General features: G+C 41.0%; 1 protein-coding gene across 1 annotated transcript in view; it reads left to right on the top strand.

Annotated features, from left to right (window-relative positions):
• MTF2 (metal response element binding transcription factor 2) overlaps positions 1 to 12,793 on the top strand; it is a 45,237-nt gene extending 32,444 nt beyond the window's left edge. The window contains exons 9-15 of the mRNA XM_063428413.1: positions 1,966 to 2,089; positions 2,875 to 2,942; positions 3,590 to 3,760; positions 9,387 to 9,492; positions 10,140 to 10,198; positions 10,309 to 10,404; positions 11,497 to 12,793. Coding sequence (XP_063284483.1) covers positions 1,966 to 2,089; positions 2,875 to 2,942; positions 3,590 to 3,760; positions 9,387 to 9,492; positions 10,140 to 10,198; positions 10,309 to 10,404; positions 11,497 to 11,854 — 982 coding nt within the window. The 3' untranslated portion in view covers positions 11,855 to 12,793. The remainder of the gene's footprint in view (positions 1 to 1,965; positions 2,090 to 2,874; positions 2,943 to 3,589; positions 3,761 to 9,386; positions 9,493 to 10,139; positions 10,199 to 10,308; positions 10,405 to 11,496) is intronic.
• The last annotated feature ends 3,908 nt before the right edge of the window (positions 12,794 to 16,701 follow it).

Consider the following 16,701-nt stretch of genomic DNA (forward strand, 5'->3'; position numbering starts at 1 on the left):
AGTTTACCCGAACATAGACAAATGGACCAGAGCAGGGAATCCCTTAACTCCTCTCGTACCAACCGATTTGTTCTACAACCAGGTCATAGTAACTTTGGCCACGTTTGTGGCTAATACAAAAGACTGGACATATCCCATTTTGAATACCCTGGGTTTTCTTAATTTGAAAATGGTATGCCATGATGGGGTTATTTCACATTCCTGGGCTATCATATGGTCTCAAAAGGCAACTACGGTCCATCAAACCAATCTGGCAAACTAGATCGGGCAAGCCCTATATTGACCCTGTAACTTTTCAAAACTCCATAAATCCTGTACGTGGGGGGTATTGTTATACTCGGGAGACTTCGTGAACACAAATATGAGTGTTCTAAATCAGTAAAACGTAGTCAGACGATGAAATCACCAGTAAAAGTGCAGTTTTTGTGTTTAAAAAAAAGAAAATTAAGAAAAAATGCAAAAAACAAAGAAATGCTAGCTTTGGCCAGCATTTGTGGCTAATACAAAAGACTGGACATACCCAGTTTTCAATACCCTGGGTTGCCTACTTTTACAAATGGTATGCCATGATGGGATTAATTTTAATTCTTGGGCTGCTATATGGTCTCAAAGGCAACATAGGGCCCAGCAAACCAATCTGGCAAATTTCAATGTGCAAACATGGAAAAGCCCTATATTTGACCCCTGTAAGTTTGCAAAAGCCCATAAAACCTGTACATTGGGGGCACTGTTGTACTCGGAGATATTGCTGAACACATATTGGGGTTTTCTTTGTCAGTAAGACATAAACGGAACTAAAAATCAATGCCTAAAGTACAATGTGAGAGAAAAATAACACACAAAAAAAACAACTATCCAAAAGTTTGACAAAGGCTGGTGGTAGAATTAGTGCTTGAAAAGTGTCAAAATACCACCATTTGAAATACCCTAGGGTGTCTACTTTTCAAAAATATATGGTGTGATATGGTAAATTATATTGGCCGGCTTTAATAATGTCCCAAATGGGACATGGGTGCATGATGACTGTGAAAATTCCAAGTTGGAAAACTGGAATGCACACCCTCCAAATAAGGTATTTTAGCCCCCAGAGAACCCGACACACCTACACATGGGTGGTATCCCTGTACTCTGGAGATGATGCTGAACACATATGGGGGTGTTCTTTGGCAGTAACCCTTAAAGTTCTCAGTACATATATTCTTAAATTGCTGTGTGTCTCAAAAAAATCACCAATTATTATTTTTATTTTTTTTATTTGGCATAGATTGGTGGTAAAATGGATGCATGAAAAGATTCAAAATACCCCAGGTTTAATACTTTAGGTTTTCTTCTTTTAAAAAAATATATACATGTGAAGGGTTATTCGGTGATTCCTGACCGATATCAGTGTTACAATGTAACTTGCGTTAATTTTGAAAAAAAATTGGTTAGGAAATAGCAAAGTGCTACTTGTACTTATAGCCCTATAACTCCAAAAAAAAGCTAAGAACATGTTAACATTGGGTATTTCTAAACTCAGGACAAAATTTAGAAACTATTTAGCACGGGTGTTTTTTGGCAGTTGTAGATGCGTAACAGATTTGGGGGGTCAAATTTAGAAAGTGTGTTTTTTTTTTTTTCAATTTTTTCATCATATTTTATCTTTTTTTTTTTTTATAGTCAGTTATATGAAATGAAAATAATGGTATCTTTAGAAAGACAATTTAATGGCGAGAAAAACAGTATATAATGTGTGGGTACAGTAAATGAGTAAGAAGAAAACTACAGCTAAACACAAACACCACAGAAATGAAAAAAGAGCCTTGGTCCCAGCGGCAAGAATTTTGAAAAAAAACGTCTTGGTCACTAAGGGGTTAAAAAAATATACATTTTTTTAATTCAATCTGTGTCAAATTAATTTATTGATTTTTAGTTTTTATTTAAATTTTTTAATTTAATTTTCTTTTTTTCCCCCGTCACTCCTAGGGTAGATATAGCACACCTTTGCCTATATAATCTAAGTGTTATTCATAAGAAGAAGTACTTTGACTCAGAGCTTGAACTTATTACATACATCAATGATAATTGGGATCGATTACATCCTGGTGAGGTAGGTGTTTATTATTTAAAATTAAATCGTGGATTGTGCATGACCGTTTTTTCTCCCCAAAAAGTTAATAAAACCTAATGCAACGAATACAAATCTCCTGTGGTTGATATAGCCATGATTGAATGTTCCATATCATGGATGGAAGCTTGTAAAGTCAGTGAATGTTCCATATCATGGATGGAAGCTTGTGAAGTCAGTGAATGTTGCAAACCATGGATAGAAGCTTGTGAAGTCAGTGAACGTTGCAAACCATGGATGGAAGCTTGTGAAGTCAGTAAATGTTCCAAACCATGGATAGTCTTGTGAAGTCAGTGAATGTTCCATACCATGGATGGAAGCTTGTGAATCGGTGAACGTTCCAAACTATGGATGGAAGCTTGTAGGGATCGACCGATTTATAGGTTTTACCGATATAATCGGCCGATATTCGGTATTTTCGTCAATATCGGTATCGGCCAATAGAGATACCGATATTGCAGATAATACCTTCCAGGACCGCCAGGCTCATTACAAGCCCGGCGGTCCTGGGGGGGGGGGGGGGGGCAGCTCCCTGCAGCTCCCCAGTGTAAATCTTGCGAGACCCGCGGCACGCTGGCCGCGAGACTTACACTGGGGAGCTGCAGGGAGGTGAGTAAACGCTTCATTTCGAAATGAGGCTCTCCCCAGAACAGTCATTTTTCTAGTTGCTTGCTTAAAAATGTATTAATAATTAGAAATTATAAAATTCCTAATTGTTAGATTTATATACACTGCATTTGACTTCTGTTCTTTTTCTCTCCCTCCAGCTAGCAGACACACCAAGAGCAGAAAGATATGAACATATTCTTGATGCATTGAACGAAAATAAGACAATGTAACTTTTTTTATTTTTTATTCCTCAATATGTTGTGCTGTCATATTTGGTTGTTGAACGGCTTGTGTACAATCGTACGTACATACATTTGTTAGTTTTAATATGGGATTTCAATATGCGTGCAATGAAACCTGAACTGATTAGGCTTTTGTTAAAGAGTGGTTTCTATAGTGTAGTGTCTGTGTAGATGAGTAGTTTGTAACTTTATTAACTAGATTTCAACTAGGTTTATCATTGCTGGGTCAAGCACACATATTTTTATCAGGCCCAGGCAAACTCCATTCCCAAGTGCTTTGTACACCCCTCTGAGACAGGGAAGAAGGTGTCAGAATTTACCAATCTGAAGCTATGTATATAATTTTAGTAAGTGTCAAGAGTGACTGAATCCTTGCTATAAAAATTAAAGTGAATCTTTAACGACTTCCCTTTTAATAAAATGTATTCTTAAATATTGAATGACAACCGAGAAGGATCTAAGATAAATGGCCACAAAGCAAATGATAGAGCATGGCTTTGAATCTGAAAACTTGTGTTTTTTTGTTTTGTTTTTTTTTGCTGAGCCTGGATAAGAGGTTTTTTTTTTTTTTTGCCCTCGTTATAACTGCCAAATGTCATTTATTTTTGTTATTTTTTTCTTTGAACCATAGGTTTATGTCTGGCAAGGAAATAAAGAAAAAGAAACATTTGTTTGGCTTGAGAATTAGAGTTCCACCGGTTCCTCCAAATGCTGCAGTAAAGCTTGAAAAAGAAGAGGAAAGCACATCTCATGAGTTCAAGATAAAGGGCAGAAAGTCATCAAAACTTCTGTCTGTTACAAAGTAAGATTACTTGGAACTCTAAATGAGGCATATTTTTATATTCTCATTCATTTATAGGTGGAAGCATTTTTTTTTTAACTTTTTTTCCACGTCTTCACTTTTGTGTTCTATGTGTCAAGAAAGGAAAACCAAATTACCTCTGTAGTTTGTGTAAATTATTCCTCCCTGGTGTATCACTGCCCCTCCACCACCAGCCCTTGTTTACATACACTGTGGACAGCAGGCTTCCTTTTGCAGACTTTCCTTCACCACCAGTCCCTGACACAACTAAATATGTGACAAAATCTGTATGTAAATATATGCGGTCTTTGGCGCAATACGAAAAAATGTGTAATAGAAACACTCAGCCCAGTGTGTGTGTGTAAAAAAAAATAAATAAAAAATAAATAAATAAAAGGTACAAATAAGTGTTACCTTTAATAAGCTTTTGTTGGGGTCAAATTATACTGCTGGGCAGACAAGTAACGTGACAAGATCACATCGATTAAACACAATTTTGCTTATTCAGCAACCAATAACATGTATTTATGTAACCAGATGTTTAAAAGGTTATTTCTTTTATGGTTTGCAACAGGTTTTATTTTTAAGCTGACATTTAACAATTGCTATTTCCAATATATTCTTGTCCATTTACATTAGTCACGTACTTCACTTTTTATTGAGAATTTTCTTGTCCAAGATACCAGTAAAAGAAAGAAACCACCGTGTGGACTCGCAGGTCCCACCGGTCATGTTTAAAGCGGCTAAAGGTATGCGAGAACCAGTATGTTTATATACTTGCAGACATTGGTGACGCACAGGTCAGTGTTTCATTGTATATCGTGATGCACTGGACTTGCAGGTCCCATTTCTTAACAGTAGTATTTGCCATGGTAGCCGGGGGGTATCAAACATTGTGGGACGCATGTCTAATCATGTACGAAACTTGTCGTCTCATCAAGGTCATCCGTAAGCAGACATGGTTCATCTATAGCAAACCCAAGGGTTCTGATGTGTATGTGACAAGACAGGCGTGATTCTATGTCCCCCAGAGGGCACAATGCCCGGTCCCGTTTGTCGTCCCGGCAGTCCCTGGTGGTGTTCTGTCTGCTAAGGGTAGGTGTCAGTTATCGTGGGGGATGGGGGATAGTGATGGAGTGTCCACCCTCTCCGGGTCTGTTCGCGGTGATTGCTGCGTGAACCGCTTTATGCCCAGTGATCCCCTATTAGTATCCTGTTGCCCCGTGTATGTGGCACTCTAGTTTGTGACCTCAGGGTTTCCCATCTGGTGGCCTTTTTTCCAACTGCTGTCGGTGCGTTTGGTTTCCCCCCCGTTTCCCATTATCTGTCTACATGGGTGGTATGTGTCCTGCATCTTGTGCTCGAGTCTGCCTGTCTGTGGCGTCTTAGCATCTAAGCTCATCTTTTGCCTTTGTGCGCTGCCGCGCCTTGGCCCGCCCGGGAGGGGAGGGGGAGAGTGGAGTCTTTTTTTTTTTTTGTCCCTCCCCTCCCTCTACCAGTCCGTCAATAGTCCAGTCTGTGCCGTCACGGTCAGTGTAGCAAGTCCTGGAAGTCAGGGCATGCGGTAGTTACTATCCAGTGCGTCCAAATCATCTGGTATGTCTGTGTTTTCCCTTCTGCCAATAGGGAGTGCTCTGAGTTCCTCCATGCGTTGATACCAGGTCCCCAGTGATGGGGCAGATTGTTTTTTCCAATAGACGGGGATGAGACTTTTAGCCACGTTAAGTATCCTAATTGTGAGGGATTTCTTGTATGCTGATACCTTTGTCGTGGTGTGGTGAATAAGGAATGTGGCAGGGTCTTTTGGTGGTGGGGTGTCAGTGAATCTCTTAATGATCCTATATATGGCCTCCCAGTATGGTTGAATGAGTGGGCAGTCCCACCATATGTGGAGATAGGTGCCGGTTTGGTTCGTGCATCTCCAGCAAACGTCATCAGACACGGGGTCATAACTGTGTTTGTTGCGGGGTGCGGTACCATAGTGCTAGTATTTTGTAGGCAGTTTCCTGCGTCCCGCTAGGTGGTAAGCAGTGTAGAGTGAGGGTGCATATCTGGTCCCATTGGGAAGGTGTGAATGTTGTGCCTAACGCTACTTCCCATTTCCCCATGAAGCTTGGGGGTGGTTGTCTCCTCATCCGCATGAGCATGCCATAGAGCGTGGAGAGTCCCTTAACTAGGGGATTTGAATCCATACAGATGTCTTCGAATGGGGTCAGTGGTCTGGAGGTGTTATGTAATTGAAGGATTGTGTGTGTGAACATTTGTAATAGTCTGTATCTGAACTGTAGCATGAATGGGTTGTTGGTGCTCCCTGTCATGTCTTCCATGGTCCTGAGTTTGCCGTTGGTGGTAGCATGGTCTATTCGTGGGGTCTCCCGTCCCAATAGACGGGCTAGCGACTTCGGTTCCTTCCCTGGGGGGAAGGTGTCGTTGTGGGTTAGTGGAAGCAGCGGGGATGGTATGGTGGTGAGTGACAGTGGTGTGGCTAGCTTGTGCCACACCTGCAAGGTCGCTTTGATAAGAGGGGTGTGGGGCCGCCAAATGTCTGCCTTGCTGGTGGTCTAGCCAGGGGAGGACGGAGATGGGTCTGCCTACCTGTACTGCCTCTATGTCCTTCCAGGGTTTAGCAACCCCCGATTTGGTCCACTCTGCTATTCGCTGGATATGTGTGGCTCGGGAGAGTGCGTACATAGTGTTTTATTCTCGCTTTCAGATTCTGCCAGGCAAACCGGAGGGCCATGGTTCTGAGGGAGGTGAAGAAGGCCTCCGGGATGGCCTGGAACAGGTACAAGACTCGCGGCAATATGTTCATTTTATGAACTCCTACCCTCCCGTCCTTGAGGTCCTTCTGGATTGTTTGCAGCAGCGGTTGAAAGTTGGCCTCGTACATCTGGGTGAGACCTTTTGTGATCGTCGCCCCCAGATACCGTATAGAGGCGTCTGACCACTGGAACGGGAGGTCCCTTTTCAGTGTCACCACCTCGCGTGCCGGTATGGATATGTTAAGTATCGTGGACTTCGAGAAGTTGATTTTGAAATTCGAAAGCTCTCCATATGCGTCAAATTCCTGCAATATTGCTGGCATCGCAATATCTGGTTCGGTTACGAAGAACAATAAATCGTCTGCGTATGCTGCTACCGAATGTTTTCGCGTCCCTATCTCTAGTCCCGGGATAAGCGGGTTGTTTCTGATTAAGTTCATGAACGGTTCCAGCACTAGGACAAAGAGGAGGGGTGAGAGGGGGCAGCCCTGTCGGGTCCTGTTCTTTATCGGGAAGGGGTCAGTGAAGGCTCAGTTTACGCAGACTCGCGCTGTTGGGCTTGAGTATAGCGCTCTGATCCAGGCCATCATAAATGGTCCCATCCCAAGCCCCTCCAGCACCTGGAACATGAAATCCTATCGAAGGCCTTCTCCGCGTCTGTAGAGAGCAGGAGAAGGCCTTCATTTTTGGACGTTGTGGTGTGGATTAGGGCCAGTGCCCTGATCGTGTTGTCCCTCGCCTCTCTGTACGGGGTGAATCCCACTTGATCTCCGTGTATCAAGTCCAGGAGGAAGGATTTTCGTCTCTACGAGAGTATCTTAGTGAAGAGTTTCAGGTCATAGTTGAGTAGAGAGATTGGCCGATAGTTGGCGCATAGTTCAGGGTCTTTCCCATCTTTGGAGATTAAGGCGATGTTCGCCTCTAGGGATTGTCGGGATATGTGACCCGTCGCGGACCGCGTTAAGAGCCGCCAGGAGGCATGGGATAAGGAGCTCTGAGTAGGTCTTGTAATACCGTATGGTTAGACCATCCGGTCCTGGGCTCTTGCCTGGTTTAGCCGTTTTGAGGGCCCATGCTATTTCGTGTGTTGTGATCGGTTCGTCTAGTGCCGCACGTGCCTCCTGCGTGAGGCGTGCGCCGATCCGTGGTTCAAGATACCGTGCTATCCGAGTTTTCTTGTCTGCTAGTTCTCTGTCAGTCCGGTGTGTTTCTATTGCGTATAGATCCATATAGTAAGTCCGTATGGCGTCCGCCATGTCACGTGGCATGCTTTGAACCTTCCCTTGTTTGTCTCTAATTTTGGGGATGTACGCTGATGCTCTCTTTTTGGCGATCATGCGGGCGAGGAGTGCACTACATTTGTTAGCGTTAGTGTAAAAGAATGCCTTGGTGCGTAAGTATGCCCTGTAGTAGTTGGCGTTGAGGATGGAAGAGAGTTCTCTCTGGTGGTGGGTGGTTGTGGGAGTCGCAGTCGCCGTTTAGTGGGTATAGGGAAATTTCCCCCCCTCCGTCCCTGGGGCCCCCCCCAGGAAAGAGCGCAGCGAGAAATAACAAATTCAACCGAGAACAGTTAACTGAAAAACAAACTGTGTAACAGAGTATGGTAAAGGTGTAGGCAAGGCAGGTGTCGGACGGTCGTACCAGCCGACGTACTTCATTTTTAACCCTTTTAGCTTTCTAGCTTTACATTGGATCCTCCCAGAAGTTTTATGCATACAATCAGACAAAAAAAGAAATGGATCTAAGCTTCTATATAATGTGGCATGTATTTTAATTTATTTTATATACAGGTAGTCCTCGTTTTGCGAACTACCTGTTTTACGACGGCTCGCACTTATGACCAGCTCTCTTGTGGGGTGGTAAGTGCGAGCTGTCGTGGGAATTAGAGGGATTCCCTGCTCTTGTGAGTTCGTCTATGTTCGGGGAAATATCCCTGAACACAGACATGCGCTTTATAGCAGGGAATCCCTCTAATCTATGTTCGGGGAGAAGTATTAGCAATTAAAAAAAAAAAAGTTATAAAGACATTGGGACTATATGGGCCACAAAATTAGGTACAACATTTTAATGATCTAAACTGAAGTCTAGAAATTCTGATATGTTCCCACAAGTGTGTATATATAGTTATAAGATTGCTTGATTTTTTTTTTTCCCTACTTAGTTTTTCACTCTGTATGTTGCAATAAAGATATTTGAAAGTATTTGAAATGGACAGAAATCTCACTCGGGTGATTAACGCTCCGAGCATGATGACATCAGACACAAATCATTTTCAAATGGGTCTTAATTTGTGAAAATCGTGAATTATTATGTTCGCATAATGATTTAAAAGCCGCATTGCAACTACTGTTGTCTCTTGTATGATGTCATGGCTGTGCATGTAAGTAGCAGATGTATAAACAGTTTATTTGAAAGTTGGTGATGCAGCCTTGCCGGATCATACAAATATATTTGATGTCACATACAGCTGTACAGTTTCAGCAAAAATAAGTACTACATTTAATGGGCATGACAGAGGAGGAAAAAAAGGCAAAATTATATTTCATTAAAATAACTAAACATAAGCTCTGCTTTTCCAAAAGCTTGTTTTGGTATTTGCTCTTGAAATATATATTATGTTGATGCCAAGGGGAAATGCATGCAATCGTACATCTGGTATCATTCAAAATAATTGGAGAGTGCTACAGTAAGCAAGTCAATGTAGGTTTTGCTGCAATTAAATGCGCATGTTATAATTTCACTGACATTATTCTCTGCCTGGGAGCAATACAATAAATGTTCTTCGCAATGATTCAGCAGCACTGCAACAAATGGCTTTGTTCGTGTCTAGAGGCAGTCATGTTTAATTTGCTTTTTATCTACAGAGAGGTAAACAATGGTGAAGTTAAAAAGAGGAAACCTGTGGGTCGGCCTCCGGGCTCACACAGAAAGAAAATTCTGCTGAATGAAATGTGCAAGACTCAGGCTTTGGTAAATATAGAAACTGTATAATATGGACCCTAAAGAGGGATGTAACACTGCTTTGCACTGACTTCCTAGAGATGAGTTTTTAAGATGATGATTGTTTTTCTAGAACTAGAATAGCCAATGTTCTCAGTCTTGGGAAAATGTACCAGCAAAGACTTATATTCTTGTTACAATTTTATTAGACATCATCTGCAGAGTATGTCTCTTACGCCCAGAATGCCATTGGAAATCTACCAGTTAATTGCATATCTTGGCAAAATTGAATATGAAAGATGGTCTTGCAACTCTTCTTTATTGACATAAAATATGCAGGTCCCTGGTGAATTCCTGCTGGTTCTTTTCTTAGTGAATACCATTGACACTAGAAATCCTACAAGGGTTAGCTACTCATCTGGGAACTGTGAAGGAAACCGTCAATTAATTGTATATTTTAGGTCAATATGAAATTTTTCTGCTGTATTTCCAGCCAGTTTAATTTGCCATAAACTTTATCAATGTGCATTTCAGACCACCTACAGTTTAGTGAACAGCAGCACTGTGTAATCAGCGACATTAATTCACAAATAATTTTCCCTCAATGTGTGTGGGAATTTACCCATTAGTGTCCTTTCTCAATTTTAAAACACCCCACGTCTTCCTATTGTCTGTAGAACACTGAACCTGGTCCATCTTCGGAGAATGCTGCAGTAGATTTGCATGATCAGAGTCGGTAAGTTGCAAACTTTTATTCACTCAGTTATTGTACATTTTGGTTTGGGTGGGGTTTTTTTTGTTTTTTTTTTCCCTAGCTAACCTTTTAGAACTGTTTCTGCCAAACAGAAAGCCAGACATCACCACTTTCTCGCCAAGTAACTCTGACTTGGAGTCCAGTGGCGCTGCCAGTTCAAAAGAAGCTACCTCAACCAGCATTTCTAGGTACTAGTTTCAGTACATTGTATTAGCTGTGTGAATGTGGTTTTTTTTTTTTTCTTTCTATCACACATATACAGAGTGCTCTACATGTTTATGACCTGGACAATATTTTGTGTCCTTTCCACCTTACAATATTATATAGGCAGGATTTTTGTGGGTGGGGGGGTGAATGATGGTGGACGCTCACCATTGTTTATTTCCAAGCCTTCTTACAGCAGATGCATGCACTTATTTTTCTTCAATATCCATGTTGCCCAGATGTTGAAAACAAAACTTCTCCCTCATAGCTTTCAGTGAGAGAATTACTAAATATGTGGAGTTTAGTGCATGTTACATTCATTTCTCATTCAAATACATGCACTGGAAAGCATCCCATACTACTTAAAAAAATGTCCTCCCACTTATTTGAATGTGGTGTTATTGACAGCTTCTGTTCAAGCTGTTCTCATTGATTCCTCCTTCTCCTTCACTTGGTGAAGAATGCTGAACGGATTTATAGGAAAATTACAGCTCCTTATTTACTGCCAAGTGTTGCTCTGCATCCCTCTTGGAATGGAAGAGAAGGTCGTTCGTTATAATTCAAGCTTTATAATTGGTTTGAAATATTACAAATACATTAGCATAACATATTTGTCTCCATAAAAGCATTCATTGCCAAGCTTTTCAGTTTCATGCACTGAAAATATAATTCTTACACAAAACATACAAAAGCCCTAACACCCCCAGCCAGGTATAACTACTTTTTTAAAAAGAAATGCAATTCTAGTATGGTGTATAGTCGACATTCTGTCAAAGGAAAATACAGAGGCAAAAACAGCTAGTGTAGACAAATTTTGCTCTTTAGGGCACAAGTTTTATCTTTTGTCTGTTACTGAGGGTGGACTTCTGCAACCTTGCTATCCCTAATCCAGCTGCTGTATATATTCAAGCAGCGCGTTTAGTTGATGTATGGGGTAAATTACGGTTCCTGAGAGTACTGTGAAGTCTGATTTTATGTGTAATTATGGTTGTTGTAATGGACTGTGACGCATCCTTTCTTTCCCTTCACAATTCTGTTTGTAGCAGTAAGTTCTAACTTGCTTTATTCAATTTCAGCCCTTCATCAGACTTAAGGAGAGTGACACGAACAGGGAGGTCCTGGTCGGCCTCCTTACCACCACCGAAGAAACGAGGACGCCATCCACGTAAAGCCCTTCAAGTTCACAATTCAGACATGACAAACATTGATGAAAGAAAAGAGGACTCTCAGCTTTCGGGACTCAATACAGATATTGTCAAAAACTTAACCGACCAGGATTTACAGATGCATCATCTGAAGAGTTCCATTACGAGTTATTTTGGTGCTGCAGGCAGAATAGCATGCGGTGAAAAATACCGCATACTTGCACGTCGAGTAACACTTGACGGAAAGGTGCAGTACCTTGTAGAATGGGATGGAGCAACAGCCTCCTGACCGCTGAACAGTTTCCTATTCCACTTCAGGTTCCTTGAGGAGAAGAGCTAATTAACTTATTATATTGCTGTCCATCCTTTTCCAACCAAAGTGCCTGCAATACATTGTAACGCCTGGCTGCAGATGAGTAGCTGGATATAGACACATGGCTGTCTTAAATACTTGCAACAGTGATTGGATGGAATGTTAGTTTGACCTTGTGACAAATAGTTTAAGGAATTGTGACACTGTTTACCAGAGGGAACTTTGCTTTTAACCAAATATCTGCAACAATGCACAGAATGTGGTGCAGTTTACAGTATTTTCTAATCAAACCTTTTGCTAATGTGTTCTTCATGTAATGCGGATTCCATGTTAATTAAATACTGGTTAGCTCCTTTTGTTGTGAGACTGCCCTGCAAAGTGGTGTAAGCAGTGACCTGCACAAAACGGGGTTTAACCCTTTAAAAGCCAGATGTGTATTTTGTACCCTTTTGCCACTCAAGAGGTAAATGTTTAAAGTGTCTTAACGCCACAGTGCCATTGGTTTTTGAACAATAATGCTTTGTAGTTTGGAATATTTCACTAGACTTAGTGATTCAAAGATGTGCAGTTGGTATGATGCTCCCAGCTGCCAAAAAATGTAAACTAGGGATTTGCCACTCTGGGATTTTAAAGGACACACGTATGTAAAGTGAATATTCCTTTTAAAATCATGTTAAATGTATAGATACTTGTGAATCATTTGAATAACTAGACGCAACTGAAGGTGTTGTGGAACATATTGCTGTTTTTATCTGTACATGGAAGACATTGCTTTTGCACATATGACTTTCTGGTGTAAAAAATTTGCTCAAGAAGATTTTGAAAGCATCTAGTAGACACTAGCTTCCCCCTGCTTTCTCAGAACTACACATACAAAATTGTGTACAATACAGTGTTCTGTTTTTACCCTGTTCTGTTTTTATTATGAAAAATATTGTGAAAAATTTATACTACAAACCAGACATGTACTATAATGTGTCCACATCAGTCAAAATGGGCACACAAACTGTCTGCTATTGCTCTCTGGTTTCTTATTGGGTAATATTTGCAGAACAAACTAAAGGAATATTTTAGGGCAAACAGATGTGGTATTTTTGACCATTTAATGCAACACTCTGCCCTCATACCATGTTTTTCATTCTTGGAATTAAGCTCCCTAACATTTTCAGCATTTGTTCATTAAGTACTAGGGTTAACCGTTTTGATGTAGCATTAATTAGTGATTTTTTTTTATTCTGTATTGTAGGATTACGCTGTTCTATTCACTAAAGAGCAGGTTGTAGTCCATTTAGAACCATGCCGTATAATTTATTGAAGCCATATTGTCCAACTGTTCTCTGTTGGAAATTTTCTCCAACTTGGCTATTTAAGTGTACATTTTTCAAGCCTCCAGAACTCGCTCTTTTGTGAAAGAACCCAATTACTACTAATCTTATAGACCGCCTTTAGAGATTTTTTATTTTTTTTGTGGATGCAGCTTGAAGTGTGCCTGAAGCTTTGTAAGTCTCTACACAATTACCTTGGGTAGGTGCTTGCAAAAAAGATGCAGTGGGATAAATGGAAGGTGGGGGGGAGGTCAACTCGCCTTTATTTATTCCTCAAAGGAACACTGCAAATCCCTAAAGCACTCTCGCTTGCTGTGTGAAGAGTGTTTCCTTTTTATTTATTTTACAAAAAGTGCAGATTTCAATTAGGACCTTGTTCCACTACTCAGCTGTCAGACAACTAGTCCTGTTACTTTCTGGTTGTTTAGCCCAATGGCACAAAAGTTTTTTTTAAAGGGAGACAATTGCCCAGAGCACCGGCCTTGTAAAGCTCTCTCAGTGAGCTGTCATGGAAAGTCTGTGATTGAACAGTCAAAAAGTTTGGGCTGGGGAAAAAGCCAAGGGCTTTCAAAGACTTTAGAGGTCTGCTGATTTTGCCTTTTGTTTTACAAATGCACCCAATGGGGGAGAAAAAAGTGAAAAGTCCATAATTAAGGCAACACTGTCACCATCTAGGGACATCGCCGGTGGGGTGGGCAAAGGTGAGTTTAACTTACCTGAACGTTCCTTTGCACTGCTGCCATCTTCTTCCGCCAGGGGTAGACATTGCTGTACCCTCGTGCATTTGCAAGAGTACAGCATTGAGGTCTAGGAAGGGTCCTGTGGAATCCTCCATAGACAGTCAATTCCCTGTAGTCATCATTGGTGATGGCTGGGGGATTGACACTAACAGAAGGTAATAGCTATGCCCAGTGTAGACCCTTCTTTGTCTCTGTATATTTTCTAACTGGGTTGGAATGTTTGTGAAATTCCAAAACAGTCATTTTGAGTATTTCTTAAGGATTTTATTTTTCTGAAAAACTAATTTTGCTGGTGGAGAGGGGCAAAGTACCGTTATGAAAGCAGGTTTCCTTTGGAAGCACTAAATATTCCTTTGTTTTTCTTTATTTGCGCAGTGGAATATTCCTTTAACAGCTCCACTTTCCCCTGATATGCTGGATGTCAATTTCCGTTTGTAGTATTGTGCAAACCATAGTCCTCATTGTACTCTTGTGTGTGTGTGTATATAAGAGAGTACAAAACAGGTGGCTGTGGGATATTTATTTATTCCACGTTTTTATGTATATATAACATTCATATATCTTACCAGCAACTTAAAGCTTTGAATGATACCAGGGGAACTTTTTATAAATGGGTAGTGGGTAAAAATACATAACATGTATGCAAAGCTTGCAAACCTAGCATTCCTGAAGGGAAGTCTGTAGTGTGAGAGTCCCACTTTGCATCACCTTCTCCCCATATACATTCTGCTAAATGTCATGCTATGCCGATTATATGCATTCAGATTGTAGTTTTCCTTATAGCTGCCACATTTATTTAGTAGGTGCACAAGAATGTTGAAGTATGACATCATGCTTAAAGGAACACTCTAGGCCCCATAACAACTTAACCTGAATTACGTTATCATGGTGTAAGGAGGTCCCTGGTTCGACGTTCCTTTAGGTGTTAAACCGTTCATGAGGAGAGAAATATGTATCTTTGTGAACGAGGAGCTAATGATTGACATAGAACATCAGCTGACTCTCTCAGCCAGTACATGTCTGAGGCTTCTCTGGCTTCAAGACTTAGGTGGATAAACCCGTCACAAACTGTTTAACCACAAAGGCAAGATGCTGATCGGAACCTCCTGGCACTAGAACCACTTTATTCCAATTAAGTTCTTATGCTTGGAGTGTTCTATTAAGACAGCTTGCAATGCTTTGCTAACTACTATACTGCATGAATATGGCTGAGTGGAGTAAAATCTGAATCAAATTCCTTATTTGGTTGACTTATATTACGTTTTAATTGTCTGTTTTTGGTCTGCTTAATATAAATACCAGAAAAATAGTGCTTTCTAGAAAAACTCAAATTTCAACATAGTTTATCTTTGTGCAAATAGACCTGAATTTTTTTTTAAACATTTTTTTACTGTAATTGAATTGGAGGGGTAGGGGGGGGGTTGACTGCATTTAAAAAACTGCATTTATGAAAACTGTTGGACTGCTAGTTTCTTAATGTGATCTGACTTATTTGTGACAGAGCTCTGTACTCTGACTGCGTACTTTTGTCAGGTTATCTTTCTATCTGCTACCAGCTACTCTGGAGCACTTAAGACCCAGTTGCTTGATTGGGGTCTTTTGAGACCTTTATCCACCAGACCAAACTGCAGTGATTATAGTACAGGTCAGAACTTCTCTTCTGTAAAGAAGAGGCTATAGCTTTCCCCTACAGATTAGATGAATCTGAATAGAAGGGGGAAGAATGATCTTTATTGCACAGCCCACTACTATTTATAGACAGCAATGTTGACTCTCCTTGCAGGGTGTCTTCCACACAAAGCAATGTATAGTACAAATGTCCTTCCCTGGTGCCACTCTGTTTGGGAACTTAATTCCATTATCCCCAGGTAATAAAAGCTGCTCCTTGTTGTGCCCTCACAGTCCGACAGGCATCGCACACAAGATGTCAGCCAGAACCCTCTTTTCCTGGACCATACCCCTCACACACTATATACCTTAGAAGGCTAGTCACCGAGTGACCTAGCTGTCAAAATTGTTTCCTGATGGGAGAATCCACACCTGAGTTACAGCGTGTTAAGGATTTACCCGGTCGCCGCTATCCTATGATGCGGCATCTCCTGGTCAGGGTGTATCGCGGGTCCAGGTGATCCCCAGTGGACACCAAGTCCAGCTGGGAATCACAGTAAGAGTCCAGGGCCCCCGTACACTGCCCTACAGTGACAATAGCCACTTTCAGAAGCTCTTGGGTCCAAATTTTGGGGGCAGAAGGCTGGTCTTCAAGTCTCTCCAAAAGACAGTGACATGAGAGATCCCGTCGCACTATTCTTTTACATTCTAGATACTGTCAGTCACTGTTGCTTTAAAGAATGTATTTAATAATTTTTTATTAATTTTGTAAATTGCCTTTTGTAAGTAGGTGATAAGTCTAGTTTAAAATGTGATCTATGCAATAATTTACTTTTTAATACGTTAACTAGACGACTGAACAGTTGAAAGTACATATACAAAAATTACTTCAGGAACAGCTGCAGGATTTACACAACAACATTCTTCCTCAGGCTTTTTAGGTGCGTTTGCCCAAAACCAGGACAAATGCCTAGCCAGTCGGCGGGTGTTGTAATCAGGCAAATGAAATATGTTTGTTTTTCTGTCCTAGCTTAGAAAGAGTTGATGTGATTCCCCCCCCCCCCCCCCCCCCCTTGTATAAATTCATTCCCACAACACTTTGATTGCTAAAGAAGAATTTACTATTGGTGTTGCTCACACCCTATGGCAG

This window comes from Pelobates fuscus, chromosome 7 (assembly GCF_036172605.1).
Source record: "Pelobates fuscus isolate aPelFus1 chromosome 7, aPelFus1.pri, whole genome shotgun sequence".
NCBI classification, from domain to species: domain Eukaryota; kingdom Metazoa; phylum Chordata; class Amphibia; order Anura; family Pelobatidae; genus Pelobates; species Pelobates fuscus.